The sequence below is a fragment of the Geotrypetes seraphini genome, chromosome 6 (assembly GCF_902459505.1).
Source record: "Geotrypetes seraphini chromosome 6, aGeoSer1.1, whole genome shotgun sequence".
Lineage (NCBI taxonomy): Eukaryota > Metazoa > Chordata > Amphibia > Gymnophiona > Dermophiidae > Geotrypetes > Geotrypetes seraphini.
This window is the reverse complement of record NC_047089.1, coordinates 618,384-640,009: the sequence shown is the minus strand read 5'-3', so window position 1 is coordinate 640,009 and position 21,626 is coordinate 618,384. Positions and strand designations below refer to the sequence as shown.

General features: G+C 41.2%; 1 protein-coding gene across 2 annotated transcripts in view; it reads left to right on the top strand.

Annotated features, from left to right (window-relative positions):
• Window positions 1-21,626, top strand: part of LOC117362014 (FH2 domain-containing protein 1-like) — a 122,795-nt gene that overhangs the window by 19,467 nt on the left and 81,702 nt on the right. For both annotated transcript variants that reach the window (XM_033947730.1, XM_033947731.1), the window contains exon 3: window positions 8,089-8,150. In XM_033947730.1, the coding sequence (XP_033803621.1) occupies window positions 8,089-8,150 (62 nt within the window). The remainder of the gene's footprint in view (window positions 1-8,088; window positions 8,151-21,626) is intronic.

Genomic DNA, 21,626 nt, shown 5'->3' with positions numbered 1-21,626 from the left:
GAGCTGCTGGGAGGGGAGAAAGCCACTATCAGAGTCTGGGAAGCTGCTGGGAAAAAAAGGGATATCTGCTACTGGAGAGGGAGAAGGAGAGATGCTGCTGGGAGGGGAGGAGGAAAAGGAATCTGGGAAGCTGCTGGGCAAGGAAAAAAAGGGACAGCTGCTACTGGAGAAGGAGAAATGCTGCTGGGAGGGGAGGAGGGAAAGGAATCTGGGAAGCTGCTGGGCAAGGAAAAAAAGGGACAGCTGCTACTGGAGAGGGAGAAGGAGAAATGCTGCTGGGAGGGGAGGAGGGAAAGGAATCTGGGAAGCTGCTGGGCAAGGAAAAAAAGGGACATCTGCTGCTGGAGAGGGAGAAGGAGAGATGCTGCTGGGAGGGGAGGAGGGAAAGGAATCTAGGACGCTGCCGGGCAAGGAAAAAAAAAAGGACCGCTGCTATTGGAGAGGGAGAAGGAGAGATGCTGCTGAGAGGGGAGGAAGGGAAGAATTACTGCTGGACAGGAGGAGGAGGGAAGGGAGAAGGAAAAAAGGAAGGAAACAGCTGGCAGGGAGATTAGAGTAGGGGAATGGGAGAGACAGGCATAAGAAAGTAGAGAGATTGATGATGGGAAGGGGTCAGCAGGGAGGGACAATGATGCTAGATGTGGTGTAAGAGAGATAAAAATGAAGAGAGCAGTGAAGCTGGAATGAATCATGTAAAAAGGAGAGAGGTGGCACAGGCTGGATGGAAAGGGGAGAGCGGCATAGAAAGAAGACAGATACCATATGGAAGGGAGAGAGGGCAGACAATGGATGGAAGGGGCAGATGCTGGATTGAAGAGAAAGAGAGGGCAGATGCTGGAGGGAAGAGAGTGAAAAGACGATGAAAGCAGGAACCAGAGACGACAAAAGGTTGAAAAAAATAATTTTATTTCTATTTTGTGATTAGAATATATTAGATTTGAAATATATATATCCTGCTAGAGCTGATGTTAGATATAACTGGGGACTGCAAAGCCCAGGCAGTGCTTCTTTAGCTGGTTTAGGGTGCTCTCTGATCAGGGGGCAGTTGCCCTAGTTGCATTCCCCTAACACTATTCCTGTCATGTGTGACCGCAGTATTCTGTTAGCATGATATTTCTGTGTAGCATTCTGTAATAATTTGGATTGTTCAGTTTTCTTGATAGTAGAGGGGATATATGTGAAGGGGAGGGGAGACAGGGGGTTTTATTTCTCAAAAGTTGACAAAGTTTGAATGAGATGCTTAAGGTAGAATGAAAAATAGAAAGCATAGTTCCCAGATCTATTAGCTAGCATCGCATTCTGATACAACCTTTTGCCAAACTTATCCATGGCCTTACCTTCTCTGCCAGGAGGGACAGAGGCGTACACACTAGCCCCTGTGGATTTCTTTAAAGTAGATTCCACTAGTAAAGACTCATGGGGGAGTTGCGGTTTGTCAAAGCCAGGAATGGGGATGACCTTATATAAGGAGTCCAGTTTGCGGGGAGCTCCTGGAATGGTCAGAGGTGTCTCCAGATTTTTATATTATTATTTGTATTATTTGTATTTATAAAATGACAATTGTACAGAATATTGTTTCTTTTTATACTTTAATAAAATACATTCAATATAAAATCATAACTGAAGCTTGTACGGATGGGATCAAATGATTTGTGGGGACCGAGCTCAAGGAGATGGGGCGGAAACGGGGTTTTAAAATTTTAGTCCTAGTTGTTTGCCGGTCCACAAAATAATTCTTTTATTTCTGCCGGTCCACGGGTGTAAAAAGGTTGAAAAACACTGCTCTAAGGATCCCACATGGGCATCCCATTTGCTCTTAAATTCTTGCACGCTGTTTGCCTCGCTCACCTGCACCGGGAGCTTGTTTCAAGGATCAACCACTCTCGGTGAAGAAATATTTCCTGGTGTCGCCATGAAATTTCCTGCCCCTGAATTTGAGTGGATGCCCCCTTGTAACTGAGGGTCCTTTGAGAAAGAGAATCTCTTCTTCCATCTCGATACGGCTGGTAATATACTTAAACGTTTCAATCATGTCTCCTTTCTCCCTACATTCCTTGAGTGAGTATAGCTGCAAATCTTTCAGCCTTTCCTCGTACGATAGATCCTTAAGCCCCGAGACCATCCTGGTGGCCATCCATTGCACCGACTCTACTCTCAGCACATCTTTTCGGTAGTGTGGCCTCCAGAATTGCACACAGTATTCCACATGAGGTCTCACCATGGTTCTGTATAATGGCATTATTACTTCAAGCTTCCGGCTGACAAAACTCCTGCGGATGCAACCTAACAACTTTCTTGCCTTAGATGAAGCCTTCTCCACATGATCAGCAGTTTTCATGTCTGCGCTGATGATCACTCCCAAGTCTTGTTCTGTTGAAGTTCTAGCTAAGGTCTCACCATTCAAGGTGTAAGTTCTGCATGGATTTCTGCTGCCGAGGTGCATGATCTTGCATTTCTTAGCGTTGAAGCCCAGCTGCCAGGTCGAGGACCAAAGCTCCAACAAATGTAGGTCCTGTGTCATACTATCGGGGTGAATTGCCATCTCTCACTATATTGCATAGTTTGGCGTCGTCAGCGAATAACGTTATCTTACTTTGAAGCCCTGAGTTAGGTCCCCTATGAATATGCTGAAAAGGAGCGGGCCCAAGACTGAGCCCTGCAGTACTCCACTGGTCACCTCCGATGTTTTAGAGAGGGTACCGTTAACTACCATCCTCTGAAGTCTGCCACTCAGCCAGTCATTGACCCATGTAGTTAGTGTTTCTTCCAGCCCCATTGATTTCATCTTGCTCAACAGCCTGCGATGCGGGACACTATCGAAAGCTTTGCTGAAGTCTAGGTATATGACATCCATGGATTCTCCCAAGTCTAGCTGTTTTGTTACCCAGTCAAAGAAGCTGAGATTGGATTGGCAGGACCTACCCTTGGTGAATCCGTGTTGACTGGGATCCCGTAAATTCTCCTCATCCAAGATTGCGTCTATATATCTGAACCAAATAAGTATTTTGGAGGAGTAACTGGATTTATATACCCATGTGTCTATAAAGGAAACCATGAACAAATTAGCTACTGAAGGGGCCTTTGTAATGCCCATTGCTACTCCCGATTTTTGACAAAAGAGGGAATCTTCAAACAGAAAAAAAAAATTTTTCATGGCGATCTCGGCTAATTCAAGAATGAAACTTGTTGGAACCAATTGAGGGCAGGTCTTTTTTTCTAACACCTGATAGAGAATGTATAATGCTTCATCTTGCAGAATTATTATGTACAAAGGACAGACATCCATTGTTACCAAAATGATATCAATTTCTGGTTTTATTGCAAAAGTTTATTTAGAAAATCCGTCATATCATGTATATAAGACTGACTTTCTTTTTTTTAATCTTTATTAATTTTCCAAACTGACCAAAAAGTGCATACAAATAAGCATATAGATAGAAACAAATAGCAGCACTTATAATTGCTTAAACAAAATACCTTCCACCCTCCTCTCCCCCCCCCCTAATCTGGGTGTGTGTGGAAGAATAAGAAAATTCAAAAATTAAGGATCTTGTCAATTAACCAATCTACAATTTAACAAATGTTTCCAACGGACCCCAGACTTCTTTAAACTTTTTATTATTCCCCACCTGCTCCGCAATCATTCTGTCATATCTGTAATATAAGCACAATGTTTCCCACCAAAAGAAAATGTTTAATCTGTCAATTTTTCTAATTCCTGGTTATCATCTGCATAGCAACCCCCGTCATGATTAAAAGAAGTCTGCTTTTATGTCTTGTCAACTGGATTCCTCAGTCTCAATAATGTTCCAAATAAAACCACCTCACATGTCAATGGCATAGGAACACAGAGGGCTCCTTTTATCAAGGTGCGCTATGGGGGTTAGCGTGTCGGACTTTTCATCATGCGCTAACCCCCGCGGCATACCAAAAAACTAACGCTTCGTCAATGGAGGCATTAGCAACTAGCGCAGCAGGCGGTTGAACGCGCGGTATTCCATGCGTTAACCGCCTACCGCAGCTTGATAAAAGGAGCCCCAAGTATCACAATAATCTTTCCCCATATTGGATTTCCAGAAATTGAGTATCAAGGGACAATAAAACAACAAACAAACCAGTGCCCCTACATCAAGATGACAGTGCCAACATCTATTAGACTTTGAACTATCCAACTTTTGTAAACGAACTGGAGTCCAAAAAATTCTATATAACAAAAAGAACCAAGTTTGTCTTATAGATGCTGACGCTGTACATCTCATTCTCCAAGTCCAAATCCGTGGCCATTGAATAGCAGAAATCTTCTGCTTTACTTGAATGCTCCAAATATCTTAAGCTTGTTTTTGGTTTTTTAGCCAAATACTCAGATATTAATTTGTACCACTTAGCGGCCTTATGCCCTTGAAAATCTGTCTGGAAGCAAAGGCCTGGCAAGCTATACTGATTTTGTAAGTTGTGCCAATCGGGGAACCTTTTCTGAATGGCCTGTTTCAACTGCAACCATTTATAATCTTAAGATTTTGAAATGCCAAATGATTGTTGCAATTGTAATAAATTTACCTTTTTTCCCATTCTGAATTACATCATCTAAAGTACATATGCGTGCCTGCATCCAATGCTTCCAGAGGATTTTAGACTCACCGATTTTGTATCTTGGAGTTTAAGCATAGAGATTGACACATGGATTGTTGTATTGGAGTAGGAGTTAAAGCATTAATAAATGTTAATGTATTCCATGTGGACAGAAGAATATTATTGTCCTTTATATTCAAGGAAGCTTGATACTCAAAATATGGTTGAGACGTAAGGGGGCCAAGAGATCACTTTCCAGAATTAACCAATCTGGTAGATTCTCCATTAGTTCAGGAAGGATCCAATACATACCCTGACGCAAAATAAAGGCTTGATGATGCCTATAAAAATTTGGAAAATTTACCTCTCTTGCCAATTGCGATTTTTACAAGGATACTAAGGCGACTCTAGAGGTTTTACCATGCCAAAGGAATTTTTGTAAGAATCCCATTCAGTTTTTTATAAAAGGACCCTTGGAAATAAACTGGCAACATATTCATTTGGGAGCAAACTACAGGCAAAAATCATCATTTTGATGATTTGCACTCTCCCCCCATCAAGAAAGGTGTAATGGGTTCTAATGCTCACGCATTTCTTTGACTTTCAGCAATAAAGACTTCATTTACTGTCATTGTATCTTTCAATGTTTTTTGAATCATTATACCCAAATATTTTATTCCCTCTTCCTTCCAAAGGAATGGGAATGGATCAAATAAACCTTTTACACAATGCACATTCAATGGAAGAACCTCTGATTTACTCCAATTTATCTTGTATCCAGATAATTTTCCAAAACAATCAATCAATTCTAGGTAAATGAGGGATGGTTGATTCAGGATTTCTCAAATGAAGCCAAATATCTGCATAAGCAGAAACTTTAGAATCTTGACTTGCATATGGAATTCCCTGTATCTCCTTTGGCTGCTGAATAGCCAACAACAAGGGTTCCAAAACAATATCAAAAAGCAAAGGAGATAAAGGGCATCCTTGTCTAACTCCCCTTTTCAGACAAAAGGTATTATTAATATACTAGTCTTATAGCCCGTTACATTAACGGGTGCTAGAATATATGTGTGTGGGTCTTTTTTTTTTTTTTCTTCTTCTCTCCTTAGCCGCTTTTTGTATTTCTTTTTTTTTTTTCCCTTGGCTGTCCACCACTACCCCTTGCCTACTCCCCCGTCCATTCTCCCTTCCTTTTACCTGCCCTGTGTCCTCCACCACCCCATCACTGCTCGCCTTATCCAGCAGCAGCCCTTCTCCCTTTGTTTTACCTCCCCCCTGTCCATCACCTCCTTCCTGCTCCCCCTGTCCAGCAGTAGGCCTCCCTTCATTTTTCTGCCCCCACCCTGTCCATGGACCATTATTCTAAATGCAATGGGACTAAAAAAAGACTTAATCGTACATAACTTTCAAAGAGTGAAGAAAGATGTTTATTTTTTTTTTAACCAGGGCATTAGTAAATGGTTTCATAGTTAAATTCTTATCCAGGTAAACACCCAAAATTTTAATTTCTGGATCGATCGTGTAGTTTATCCCATCTACAATCAGTCCTATTCCGTCCTTAGGGCTTGCAAATCTGGAATTTTGTTGGTTCAGACTGAATATGTCAGTTGTCTCAAACTCAAACCCTTAGTGGGGCCACATTTTAGATTTGTAGGTACTTGGAGGGCCACAGAAAAAATAGTTAATGTCTTATTAAAGAAATGACAACTTTGCATGAGGTAAAACTCTTTATAGTTTATAAATATTTCCTTTAACAGTTAAAGGAAAGATTTATAAACTATAAAGAGTTTTACCTTATGCAAAATTGTCATTAACTATTTTTTCTGTGGCCCTCACATTTAAAGTTTAATATCTTTCCTTTCTCAAAACTGATACATTTCAATCACTTCTGAACTTCTGAATTTTGCGAATGATTATCTCTTGGAAAGCCATTACAATTGCACAGTGGGTTTAAAAAAGTATATCTGGGTCTCTTGAAGCAGAACTCGAAACGGGGCCGCGTTGGGACCCCTAAGAGTGTTTTTCACAGATAAGTGCATTGCATCAGTTTTCCAGCGAGAGAGATTTTTTGCATAAGATATTTTGAAGAATTTATGTCAACTCCGCAAGAATAATTCAACAATTGATATATATATTTTACAAGTGGTCAGAGAGTGATTATTCACAAAGTTAATGCAATGACTGGACGGTAAACTCTTCCCTTAAGAGGAGGTTCTCACCCCCTCTTCAGAGTTTCACTTCTCTGAGCATTTATCTAAAGAGTCATTTGCTTTCTCCTCACTGGTAATTATTACTATCATAGTCAGTTTTTCATTTATAATCATTGCATCCATCTTTGGCATTAACTTAATATTCAATTTTTCTGCTTTCTTTTCAAAATCTATGTTTCCATGTCTTCCCTTCCCTTCTATGTAAACCGTTTCTATCCCATGTACTATCAAATGTATCTATTGTAAACCGCTTCGAACTTCATGGTATAGCGGTATATAAGAAATAAATTATTATTATTATTATCTCTCATCTTCTGTCTCTATTTCCATGGTCTGACATCTTTCTTTCCTTTCTCTCCCTCCCTCCTTCCTTCCTTCCTTTCCCTTGATCTGGCATCTGTCTCCTTCCCTCCCCCAACTTTTTATTTCTTTCACCCTGCCCCCTTTTTTTTCTCTCTCTCCATGCCCCCTTTCTTTCTATATGTCTGTCTTTCTCTCTCGCTCCGTGCCCCCTTTCTTTCTTTTTTCTTTCTCCATGCCCGCCCTTTCTTTCTATCTTTCTCTCTCCATGCCGCTTTCTGTCTGTGTCCCATCTCCCTTCTTTCTTTCTGTCTCCCTGCCCTCCCCCAAGCCATCACTATTGGGGAACAGGCTAGCGCCGAGGTCTTAGCTCTCCTGCTTATCTTCCCCAGCGCGGGGCCGACCAATTCTCGCCACCCGATGTCAATTCTAATGTCGGAGAGGAAGTTCCTGGACAGCCAGGCAGCGATTGGCTGGCCTGGAACTTCCTCCCCGACCTTAGAATTGACGTCGGGTGGCAAGAATTGGTTGAATTCGAGATGGGGAAAATAAGCAGGGAGAGCTAAGACCTCGGCGCTGGCCTGTTCCCTGATTGCAGTGGCTTGAGGGAGGGCAGTGAGAAGAGAAGGGAAGGGAAGCAGATGGAGACCCCTGCTTTAGGCGAGCTGCAGTCGCGGTCTTTACGCAATTGTCCTCTCCACAATCGGAAAACTTGTGAAGTGGAGAGGACAGATTGCGGGCCACAAAATAGTCCCTGGGGGGCCACATGGGGCCCACGGGCTGCATGTTTGAGACCGCTGGAGTATGTGTACTCGTTGCTTTCCAGCTGTGTTCTCTGTAGCCTTGTGCTTGGTCACTTCTAATTTGTCACAAATGTGCAAGTTCCTGTGGATTCTTTTTGTTTTATTTGTATTACTTAAATCTTCTTGTTATCCTGCACTTAATGACTGCTAAGTATGCCAAATATCTGATAATATATCTGTCCTTGGTCACTTTGTTTTGTCAGGTTTCTGTCCTGGATGCAAAGAAGAGTATGAACATGGGGATTTTTCTGAAGCAATTCAAAAAGTAAGTACAGTTGAGCTTAGCTTGTCTCATAGGGCAAACACATCTTCACCAAGGTTGCAACTCCAAAAGATAGGACTTCGATCTATTTAAAAAATCCAAATTTCTTTGTGCCAATTCAGATTTGACTTAGAAGGATCCCAATTTCTAGCGTGAGAGGATACCTTCAAGATTTATCTCTCATAAGCGGATACCTGCATTATGTGAATTGTTTATGTAGTGGGTACGATAAAAAAATGTTCTTACCTGGAACAAAGTGGGTCAGACCAAGGTCCATAAGAACATAAGCACTGCCATACTGGGACAGACTGAAGGTTCATGAAGCCTAATATCCTGTTGCTAATCCAGGTAAGATCCCAAAAGAGTAAAACAGATTTTATGCTGCTTATTCTAGGAATAATCACTGGATTTTCCCAAGTCTATCTAAATAATTACATTACATTAGTGATTTCTATTCCGCCATTACCTTGCGGTTTTCAAGGCGGATTACATACGAATTGTCATGATAATATAAATACACTAGTCTTATAGCCCGTTACATTAACGGGTGCTAGAATATATGTGTGTCTCTCTCTCTCTATTTCTTTCTCTCTCTCTCCTTAGCCGCTTTCTTTCTTTCTGTCTTTCTTTTTCCTTGGCTGTCCATCACCACCCCTTGCCTGCTCCCCCTGTCCATTCTCCCTTCCTTTTACCTCCCCTGTGTCCACCACCACCCCTTCACTGCTCTCCTTATGCAGCAGCAGCCCTTCTCCCTTTGTTTTCCCTGTCCAGCAGCACCTCTTTCCTTCTCCCCCTGTCCAACATTAGGCCTCCGTTCCATTTTCTTCACCCCCCCCTGTCCATCAGCACCTCTTTCCTTCTCCCCCTGTCCAGCAGTAGGCGTCCCTTCCTTTTTCTCCCCCACTCCTCCTTCTTATCCCTATGATACACTTACCTTGCTCTGCCCCTGATTAGAGGTTCCCGACAGCCGCCCAGTTGCACCCATTAGAAAAGTTCCCTCTGCCGCATCCCGCACCCCTCCTGACACGACTCCCGCTGTCTTTCTTTCTGTCTGTCTCTGTCCCTGGCCCCCTTTGTCTGTCTTTCTGTGTATCTCCCTGCCCCTGTGTCTTTCTTCTTTTCTTTCTGTCTCCCTTTCTCCCTCTGTCTGTCTGTCCGAAGCAGCATTCCCTTCCCCTCCATTTCCCTCCCCCCACACACAAGGTCCTGTGCACCTGCCCCTGTGTCTTTCTTCTTTTCTTTCCGTCTCCCTTCCTCCCTCTGTCTGTCTGTCCGAAGCAGCATTCCCTCCCCCTTCCATTTCCCTCCCCCCCACCAGTTCCCTGTGCAGCAGCATTAGGGTTTCCTCTACCCCCCTTTCCCTTCCCGCGGTCACGACTACAAACACGGTCCCGAGTCCTTTGCCACCCCTCCCCTTCCCTTCCCGCGGGCCCGACTATACATGGCAATTCAAGCAGCATGTGCAACACTCTTCACACACTGCTTCGGGCCCTTCTACTGCCCTGATTTACTCTGGCACGTCCCTGATGACATCAGAGACGCGACAGAGCAAATCAGGGCTGTAGAAGGACCTGAAGCAGCGTGTGAAGACTGTTGCACACGCTGCTTGAATCGCCAGTCGGGCCTGCGGGAAGGAAAGGGGGGGGCAGCAAATGACTTGGGTCCCGGGTAGCGGAAAGTTGCTGGGCTCCTCGGTGGGGGCGCTGAGCGGCCGCGATGCCTCTCCTCCCAGACCCCCCCCCCCCCCTGCTGGAGGAACAGAAATCGGTGGCTACAGCCACTGGCTTCGGCGTCTTCTATCCAGTGCGGCCAGCCCTAGTGGAAACAGGAAGTAGTCAGAGAGGGCGGGCCGCAGTGGACAGAAGACGGCAGTGCCGCGCTTTTCTCTCCATTTAAAGGCGGGTGAGCCGGCGAGAAGGAGGAGGTGGTGATTTTGGCGGTGAGTGTGGGCGGGAGGGGGGAGTCGCCGGCTGTGCTGTGCTTTCGCGATCTGGCTGCCGCATACGCACTGTGACCACGGACCTACGGATCACAGATCAGGGATCACAGATCACGCAGGTCTGAGTGCGCATGTGTGGCTAGCGTTTTATTATATAGGATAAGGTGGATTATGTGAGAATTGTCATGATATTTGGAGATACATAAGCGGGTTACATGAGAATGGCTTATGGACTTCTCTTTTAGGAAGTTATCCAACTCTTTTTAAAACCTGCTAAGCTAACTGCTTTCACCAAATTCTCTGGCACTTGAATTTCAGAGTTTAATTACATATTGAATGAGGAAATATCTTCTGTGGTTTGTTTTAAATTTACGACTTAATAGCTTAATTGTATGCCCCTAGTCCTGGTCTTTTTTGGAAAGAGTAAAGATGTAATTGGCATCTACCCATTCCACTCCACTCAGTATTTCATAGATGGCCAGTCCAAATTCCATGGCACTTAACCCCCTTTTCCTTCAGGAATTTGTCTAAATCTTTTTGAAAGTCAGCTATGCTAACTGCTTTTAACACATCCTCTGGCAACAAGATCCATAACTGAACTATACATAGATTGAAAAGTTTTCTGATTTTGTTTTTTGTTTGAAGTATATTTGTTAAAAGTATAACATGAAAATGCTCTTAGAACAGCAACAAGCAAGCAATCGAAACGGAGTACTCAAGAGCTATACAGATAAGTCTTAAAACAATGTAAAATGAACGCACGCAGGTCAGAGTACATATTTCATCTGATTTTTGTTTTAAATCTATTTATATTCCACTCTATCTATGCAATTGCTATTACTACTATTTATAATTTCAATAGTAACATACATAATCAAAACATTAAAAAACCATCCTAATTTTAAAAGAACACAGAACAAATTTTGCATATTCACATAAAATCACCTGCTGTTATTTTAAATACTATAGAGAAAAAAGGGGTAATAAGATGATCATGAAAAAAATATATCATGATAAACAGAATATATATATATATATATATTCCTTTCAAAAATTTTAGAATTTTTATCACTGATCTTTAACGTACTATGCTTTAATTTTCTGAAAATCTCATGAAACATTGAGTATACTATGGCAAATGAGCATTTCTTAAATTTTAAGAACTTGGATCATAGGACCTCATCTATCTATCTATCTATCTATCGTATTTGGAGATTAATGTTTTTGGTATTTAGAGATCAGTTTTTTATATATAGATAGTTTTTTATATATAGTTTTTTATATATAGATATATAGAGTTTTTTATATATATTTATAGTCTCTATGACTGCTAAGTATGCCAAATATCTCATAATATATCTGTCCTTGGTCTCTGTCTCTATCTATCTGATAGAGACAGAGACCAAGGACAGATATATTATGAGATATTTGGCATACTTAGCAGTCATAGAGAGAGAGAGATAAAACTGATCTCTAAATACCAAAAACATTAATCTCCAAATACAACATATTTGTTTAAATAATAATAAAAAAAAGCTAAAACCAAAGCCATATAACAACTATCTCAAATTTTTCTCATGGTATATTTCCAAAAGCTTCTCTAAAAAGAAGTTTTCAATATTTTACAAATGGACAGAAACAGTGGAGTTGAACGAATACTGCCAGGTAATTTATTCCACAGCTGTGGATCCAGTACACAATAAAACCTTGATTCAATTGAAGATTTGGCACCAACCCTCAAAAAGGGGTTTTGTACATTGTGACTCAGATTGCAAAGAACGTGAAGGTATATATGGTACTATCGGATCTAAAATTGTCTTTGGTAACAATTTCAATACTAAACAAATCTTAAAAAGACTTTTTGCATTCCCGACTTAATATGTCCTCGAAAGGGCAAAGGAATCCAACAGTACCCCCAGGCTTTTAATCTCTGACTAAATTGGGATTGAAACTCCATCATATTCAGAAACATTAGGATAACCTAAAAAACCCACAGCAGACAACCACAAGATTTTAGTTTTAAAAATGTTCAGTTGCCGTTGACTCTTACTCATCCAATCAACAATCACATCCAGTCAAGAAGACCCTAGAGAAATCACCAGTCACCTCCAAAAGAAATTGTAAGTTGTCTGCATATAAGCAGTACTGAATTCCCAGACTCAAATAACTTTTCAGTTGGGGCCATAAACAAATTGAACAGCATAGCTGATAGAGAAGAACCCTGAGGTACCCCCCTATTCAACTCATAAAAGTCCGTTTGCATCAATCCATCAGCAACACAAAAATTTCTCTTACTTAAAAAGGAGTGAAAACATTTTAATACTATACCTGCTAAACCTAACGTGCACAAGTGATCCAAAAGTATCATGTGATTAACCATTATCAAACGAAGCAGCAACATCAAGTGACACAGCAATAGAAGGAGTTCAGTATTATGACCTTTACAAAACCCAAATTGGAAATTGCTCAAACAACCTTGAGTAGTTACAAAATCATCTAACTGTTGTAAAACCACCTTTTCTAAAATTTTGGACGTGAACATCAAGTTTGAAATTGATCAAAAATGCTCAACTTTTGGAGTTTTTTTAAGAGAGGGTGAACATGGCCATTCATCAACTTGGAGAGATGGTGCAATCTCTGCTTTCATAGATTTCAAAACGCCTACTGAGCATGGATGTAAAACGATTAGAAGTATTCACTGATTCAATTGCTTGAATCGCATCCGACACATTCGCCGGAGCAAATTCAGCCCAAACTCCCCATAACATCTTGCATCTGCAATAGCAAACTGTCCTCCAATGATGATCCCTGGATAAAAAATAATCTGCAAACTGAGCACAGGTAGGAAACTTGCTCTTATTATGCTTTGGGGTCACCAAAGAATTCACAATTGAGAATAATTCCTTAGATCCTGAAGATGCTGCAGCAATTTGGTTATCACAATGGTCTTTCTTCAAACAAAATATCAGCTCTTTATAGTCAGCCATAGCTGTCATATGTGTCTCTTGAGATGACTGACTAGGATGTTTCCTCCACTGTCGGTCTAATCTCTGAAGTCTTCTTTTCCTCTCTCGCATATCTACACTATACCAAGGACTCTATTTTCTCCCAAAACTCTGTATGGTTTGAAGTGATGCTATCTCATCCAATGTAACTTTCAAATAGGAATGCCATTGTTCAACCATATTTGTAAGGGGGGATCTCAACTGTCACAAATTTTAGTTTCCAAGACTGCTTCAAATCTCCAATCTCATAAGATGGATGCCTATACGTCACAGTCAATGACTGTGACATATGCAGGGACCTACATAATTAAATTGTAAAAGACACAAATTTATAGTTTGTCCTTGGGAGTGCCACTGCAATTGGTTCAAGCTGGATAAGAAAAGCATGCTTATATTGTACAAAAATCAAATATAAAATATGACCTTTTACCAAGGATGGGGCAGTCTGACCTGGGTGCACGCTCTTAAGGGGTGCATAGTCGGCATGCCAAGTCAGGAACCACCTGCCCTACTGTGCTGTTGCTGCTTTCCTGAACCAGCATCAGTGGCAGTAAACTTTAAATTCAGTCATCACGGGACCTTTCTGCACCTTCTTGTGGCTGCCAATCCACCCTCTCCAACGTCACTTCCTTGTTTCGGAGCAGAGCCGGCAGCCGTGGGAAGGTACAGGAAGGTCCCACGATCGATGACTGACTGCGTTTAAGTTTACAGCCACTGCTGTTAGTTTAGGAAAGCATATAGCAGTGGTGGGGAGGTGAAGTGGACAAGGTACTCAATGGCATTGGGGTGGAGGGAGGGAGAAGGGAGCAGCAGACTGGTATGGAATTGGATTGGAGAGAGAGAAAGGGGGCAGATGCTGATGGAATTGGTGTGCAGGGAGAGGGATAGAGAGACAGAAGGGGGAAGGATACTGGATGGAACTGGGTTGGAGGGAGAGAAAGGAGGCAGATGCTGATGGAAGCAGGGTGAAGTGAGGGAGAAAGGGGCAGAATTCAAGCGAGCGGGGTGAAGGGAAGGAGAAGGGGCAGATGCTGGATGGAAGGGAGGGCACATGATGGAAGGAGAGGATAAATAATAAAAGGCACATGCTGGATAGGGTGGAAGAGGATAAAGTTGGTGAAATATTGAAAGGGGGTGAGGGAAAGAGGTGGCAAGCTGTAGGTAGATACAGTGAAAAGGGAAATTGAGGACTAGGTAGTAAGAATTTAATATAGAAAGATGCAGGAAATAAATTGAGAAGGAAGACGAGGGAAGGAAAGAGTGAAATGCCAGACAATGGGAGTGTGGGAGAAGGAAGGGAAGAAGATGAATGTCAGACCAATGAGGGTGGAGGGAGAGATGGAAGGGGGAGGCAAACAGTTTCTGGAAGGGGCATAGAAGGAGAGAAGATGCCATATAGAAGGGGCAGAGAGGGCAGACAATGGATGGAAGGAAAGGACAAGATGAGGAAAGCAGAAACCAGAGAAGATAAAGGTAGAAAAAAAAATTCTATTTATTTTTTTGCTTTAGGATAAAGTAGTATTGTTGCTGTATTGGTAAATATTTATAATAGAAAATGGAAATAAGGTGATCCTTTAATTGGACTGATTGTAATAAATTTTTAACTAATTCAGAGACCAAAACCCCCTTCCTCAGGTCAGGACAGGATACCGTAACAGCAGTATACTTTACTGACCTGAGAAAAGAGGTTCTGGTCTCTGAAAGCTCATTGAAAAATATTAGTCCAATAAAATAGTATTATCATATTTTCCATTTTTGATTTCTTTTCCTCCCCCACCCCACCCTTTTTTTTTTTTTAACCCATTTTATGAAGCCGTGACAATATTAGCTCTGATGCTCATAGGAATTCTATGAGTGCCAGAGCTTTTACTGCCAAGGCTGGCAATAAAAAAGGCTTCATAAAAAGGGGGGGGGGGGTTATTTGTTAATTTGTAAAGTGGTGATTGCTATTTCTGTGTGTTTTCAAATTTACATCTGCTATCTTTATATTTTGCCCAATATTAGAGGACATGCATCTCTGTTTTCTGTTTCTGTAGTGGTGCATTGTATGTAGAGTCCAGCTTCTTGGTGGTTCAGTTTAACTTATGTCTACATATTTCTATTTTAACCTCCTCCCCCTTTTTACAAAACTGTAGCATGGTTTTTAGCTCTGACACTCATAGGAATTCTATGAGCATCAAAGCTGTTACCGCTGTGATCGGCGCTAAAAACCGCACTACGATTTTATAAAAGGAGTGGGGGGGCTGTAGTTTGTGATTACTTATTCCATACTGAGCAAAGGTGTTTTCTATGTTCTGTGTATTTGAAAGACATATTTGTCTGTTAGCATTGACACTGCAGGCTCAATCTGAACTAGTCTGGCTTGTTTAGTTTTACAATGGGTGTATTGATGATCTACTGCTTACTGCAGTATGTAAGATGCTGCCTTTTCCAAGGTACAGTCTTGTGTGATGGGTGGATTGTTACTAAAAATCATGTTTTTCATATAGATGAGGGGGGCGTCAGAAAATGATGGACCCCCAAGTGTCATATATGCTAGGTACGCCACTGCCTCCTACATGGGTTAAGTCATTGACCAACTGACCCCGTCCGAGGCTGGACATCAGTAGGTCATCCCGACCTACCTTGTCGTAGTGTAAATTAAAATCACCTAAGATCACAGTATCTGAACCCATTATAGAACAATTTGCTATGCCTTCAATCAAAGGGGAGTAGTCTTCATAAAGCACTCCTGGAGAATAATAAAATAAAAATAGTTTCAAAGCAGGTGAAATTGGAAACAAACATCCAATCCCATATTAGACTGGACAAAAGGCAATGTGTCCCAAGTGATAACCAACACACCACCCCCTCTAGACCCTAATCTAGGTTGAGAGAAGGTAACATAGCAAGGCAGAGCAATTTGAGACAAGATAATTAAATCTGAATCTAATAACCAACTTTCTGTTATACACAATATATCAGTATCATTATCCTGCACAAAATCATACATGATTTGCACCTTATTGTGTACTGATTGGGCATTGAATAAAACTAAATATATTTGGTTAGAAATTTCATCCATTTTACATCACAGATTATGTGGATCCCTTTCTATTGGAAGCCCTCACATGAAATGTATACTTCAGCCATTGTCTTTAGTATACAGGACTCAAGGTATGTGTCAACTTTCCTTGGGTCCAAATCCACTTCCCTCCCATTCCAACTTACCTTTTGTTTCTCTGTGAAAGTACTTGGTGTGATCTTAGATCAAACTTGACCTTGCACCTGCATATTTCAGAGGGGATTCAAAGCTGTTATTACAAGTTAAAGATCTTATGTTCAATTAGAAATGTTTCTGCCATCTGCTTTATGAGTTTTAGTTAATTGCCTGGTCATTTAAGATGGGATTGAAGATTTATTTTGGATTCTTCTTTCTTTCCATCATCAGGTAAATCATCGGATTAAGAAATATATATATATATATATATATATTTTTAGTTTAAACACATTGAAAAGTGTCTGCCCTTTATTTTACCAACACCATTTTGCAGTATTGGTCCAGTCATTTATTTTAGCTTAACTCGGTGGGGCGGCCAATGGCTGAGAACGCTATCCGGTAGCATCACGAAGGGGGTGGGATAGAACCAGATTGGGAGGTTGTTCCTTAAAGGATGCTTTTGCCGCTCTTACTGGCATCTTAGCCTTTTTCGAACCATTGCAGTGGGGGGGTCAAAAAATGATGGGCCCCAGGTGTCGCAAAGCCTAGGTACACCACTGGCTTAACTGGACTATTGCAATTCCATCTATGTTGCTTTAAGTAAAGGGAATCGGAAAAGGTCCCACAAATTTTTGGAATGTCAAAATTTGAGCAAGAACTTACACTGGCTCCTGCTTCGTTACAGAGCTCAGTTTAAATGTGCTTGTATTGTTTATAAAATTATTCATGGATTGTTTGACTCTGATACCCTTAACCTCCTCAAACATTTTGGGTTCTAGAACTATTCATATACATAAGTTATCTTTTCCTTCAGCCAAAGGTTCTCGATTAATCGGCAAATTTTTTTTAATTTCTCCTTCCAATTGACTGCACTATGGAATGACCTTTCCCATTCAGATAAGATCATATATTTCTTTACAGATTTTCCATAAAATTTTAAAAACTATGATGTGTCAATGTTTTTTGAATATAACTCCTAATGATCTATATTAAAATCAACATATCCAAGTTTATTCTATATTTGATATAATGACCATCAACAGGTATCTGGTAGGTTTACAATACTAAAGTTTTGTTAGAATTTTTAAAGAGGGGTCATTTTTAAAATAAAGTAAATGATTGACAAGACATAGGCAGATTTGGTATGACAGGTACTGGAGTAGGGGTAAAAACAAAATTTAAGAGGAAGGTAAGTGGGGGGAGGGGAAGTCGAGCTCTATATCTTTAGGGATGATCCGGTATATAAATCTAAGATTTAGATTAGATTATTTATTTACAGAAGCCTTTGGCTTTTTAACTTTCACAGGAATTTCTCATGAAGGACTTGTAAAAGCTATCATCTAGCTCACCTTTTATCGACTTGTTTGTGCTTAAACAAATAAGTAGCAGATTCATGATGAAAGCTAAATCCATGTTGGCACTGTCCCATTAAACTGTTCTAGCTACTGTTCCTTTCTTCTTTATAATAGCTTCTAGCATGGTGTTCAGCATTGATGTCAGGCTCACTAATTGTACTTTCTGGATTACCTTGGGATCTTTTTTTTTTTTTTTTTTTTTAAACAAACAAACTGGTGTGATGTCATCCACATTCCATATAGGATTTTAATGATAGGTTAGAGCAGGGTGGGCAACCTCGTTCCTCAAGAGCCATAAGTAGTCAAATTTCCAGGATTTCACCAATAAATACGCATAACAACTATTTGCATACTGTCAAGGCAATGCATGCAAACAGATCTCGTGCATATTCATTGGGGAGATCCTGAAAACCTGACTAGGTTGCAGCCCTTGAGGATCAAAGTTGTTCACTCTGGATTAAAAACTAGTAAGAGAGGTGCAATTTCAATTCCCACAGGAAGTACATGCATGGTGGAGCGAAAGAGTTTTGAGCAGCAGGGAGTGGGGGTTTGATATCCAGGCACCAGGGTGCAATTTCTAGGTGCCATGGCAATCTGATGCATCTGATGGCGAGCCCTGCGCTATGTTATTGATTAGCGTATATATGCGTAGATGTGCCGATGATCTGAAGTTAGAGGGGAATTTTATTCTTATGAATTCTATACTATATAAAATTTATAACCCGCTCTAATCTCAAAAAATAGATTCTAGGCCAGTATAATGTAATGTAATTTATTTCTTATATACCGCTAATCCATTAGGTTCTAAGCGGTTTAAAGAAAATATACATTAGGGTGCATTAAAATTATAAGTAAGATAGGTACTTAGAAATTCCCTTACTGTCCCGAAGGCTCACAATCTAACTAAAGTACCTGGTCTTCATTGCAAGGCCCACAAGCCGATGGCGGCCTGATGTGGCCCACAGATCCTGTCCAGATTTCCAGTCTCTTTTCCCCCATCCTCACCCCCGGTGGGATTGGCACTTTTATACCCTCTTTTTTTTTAGAGCTGCACTCTTTGGGTTGCAGGCAGCGTGAGTGAAGTAAACATGCTGCCTTTGGCAGCCCAGAAGCTTTCCCTTTGCCACAGTTTCCTGTCCCTGTAGTAGGAAGCTATGGCAAAGAGAAAGCTTCTAGGGCTGCCAAAGGCAGCATGTTTAGTTCACTCACCCTGCCTGCGGCTCGAAGACTGCAGCGCTAGAAAAAAAAAGTTTAAAAATGCCAGATTTCGCCAGGGGGGAGGGAAAAGTGTACTAAAGAGATGCTGGACTGTGAAGATGGGGAAGGAGAGTGCAGCGATGCCAGATCACACGAGAGGGAAGGAGGGGGAGAGAGAGATTGTGGTGGGGAGTTGAGGTCAGTAGTAAGTGGGCCTCAATCCTCATAACTGTACCCAGCTGAGTAGTTAAAATGATAATTGCACAATTCAGAAATAAAAACCAAAACCTTGGGTTTAACAATAAAGCTGCTTATTCACTCCCAAGTCCAGGGATATGTGAGCAAAGCAAGCAATGGGTGTTATCACTTCACACCAAGTCAGTTTAAGTTCATGACATCAAAATCACAAAACAGAATTCACTTTGTCACTTTCAACTGTTGCACAACACAATTCATAATACAGCTTTCATCAATATAGGTTCTCTCTATAAGCAACCCAAATCACAGTTACCGGATGCTAGGGTCCACCTTGGGGGTTAGCGTTCAAGAAAGGGATCTGGGTGTCATTGTAGACAATACAATGAAACCTTCCGCCCAATTTGCGGTGGCAGCCAAAAAAGCAAACAGGATGCTAGGAATTATTAAAAAAGGGATGGTTAACAAGACTACGAATGTTTTATTGCCCCTGTATTGATCCATGGTGCGACTTTGAGTATTTCATTCAGTTCTGATCTCCTTATCTCAAAAAAGATATAGCAGTGCTAGAAAAGGTTCAAAGAAGAGCGACCAAGGTGATAAAGGGGATGGAATTCCTCTCTTATGAGGAAAGACTTGGAAAAGAGACAGCTGAGTCGAGATATGATTGAAGTCTACAAAATCCTGAGTGGAGTAGAACGGGTACAAGTGGATCGGTTTATTTATTCTGACAAAAAATTACAAAGACTAGGGGATACTTGATAAAGTTACAGGGAAATATTTAAAAAATCAATAGGAGGAAATATTTTTTTTAACTCAGAATAGTTAAGCTCTGGCATATGTTACCAGAGGTTATGATAGGAGTAATTAATGTAGCTGGAGGCAAAGTCCATAGTCTGTTATTGAGAGAGACATGGGGGAAGCCACTGCTTACCCTGGATCGGTAGTGTAGAATATTGCTACTCCTTGGGTTATGGTCGGGTACTTAGGGATCTGGATTGGCCACTGTAAAGACGGACTACTGGGCTAGATGGACCATTGGTCTGACCCAGTAAGACTATTCTTATGTTCTTAACAAAACACTGGTGACCATAGATGGCCTAATCGACTGTGGCCTAATTGCTGCTAAGTGGCTGGAAATGATGTGCCTTCAACTGTTTCTAAAAAAAAGATGGTATATCTTCAACTTCATTTAGTTAAATGGGTAATACATTCCATAAAACGGTTTGAGGTTTATCATGCTCCTAGACATCGTCATTCTCCAAACAAGACTCTAGGTGGATGGTACACTTGCAAACGTGACTGGGGCATCCTAGTATTTTCTGCATTATATTTTAAAATTTTAAACTTGATGTGCCAAATAATAGGTACCCAGTGGAAACATAAGAACATAAGCATTGCCTCTGCCGGGTCAGACCAGGGGTCCATCGTGCCCAGCAGTCTGCTCCCGCCGCGGCCCCCCAGGTTCATGACCTGCAAGTGATCCTTCACTTAAATTGTTTATTCCCTATTCATTTACTGTCCTCTATCTGTACCCTTCAATCCCCTTCTCCTTCAGGAAGTCATCCAAACCCATTTTGAAACCCAATATTGTACTCTGTCCTATCACCTCTTCTGGGAGCACATTCCAGGTGTCCACCACCCTCTGAGTAAAGAAGAACTTCCTAGCATTCATTTTGAATCTGACTCATTTCAATTTTTCTGAATGCCCTCTTGTTTTTGTTGTCCCCGCTAGTCTGAAGAATCTGTCCCTCTCCACCTTCTCTATGCCTTTCATAATTTTATAAGTCTCTATCATGTCGCCTCCAAGTCTCTGGTTTTCCAGGGTGAAGAGCCCCAGCTTCTCCAGCCTTTCAGCTTATGAAAGGTTTTCCATGCCCTTTATCATTCTTGTCGCTCTGCTCTGGACCCTCTCGTGTATCGCCATATCCTTCTTAAGGTACGGCGACCAGTATTGGACGCAGTACTCCAGATGCAGGCGCACCATCACCCGATACAGTGGTAGAATAACTTCCTTTATTCTGGTAGTGATACCCTTTTGATAATGCCCAGCATTTTGTTCGCTTTCTTTGAGGCCGCTGCACATTGTGCCGCCGGCTTCATTGTTTTATCCACCAATACCCACAAGTCTTTTTTCTAGGTTTCCTTCCCCCAGTACCCTCCCTCCCATCATATAGCTGTACATCGGGTTCCCTTTCCCTATGTGCAAGACTATATCATATGGATACAATGATTAGCTTCACCTAGAATGTAAACAGTTGCACTCTGTGCAGCCTGGCACAGCTTGAAAAATTTAGAGAGAACCCACAAATAAACCATTACACTTGTCCAGGTAAGTGATCAGTGAAGATTCTCAAAATTTAGAAATGGTCTAGGTGTTGCACAATTCATATTTTAAAAAATACTGTTTTTACAATATTTATTTATTTCCATTTACATTACAAACCTATTCAACATCTTTATAAGGGACTTGGCAGAAGAGCTTTGGGGTAAAATAACATTATTCGCCGATGACGCCAAACTAAGTAATGTAGTGGGCAAATGCACAATAGATGATGTTTCAATGCCCGACAACATGATGCACGACCT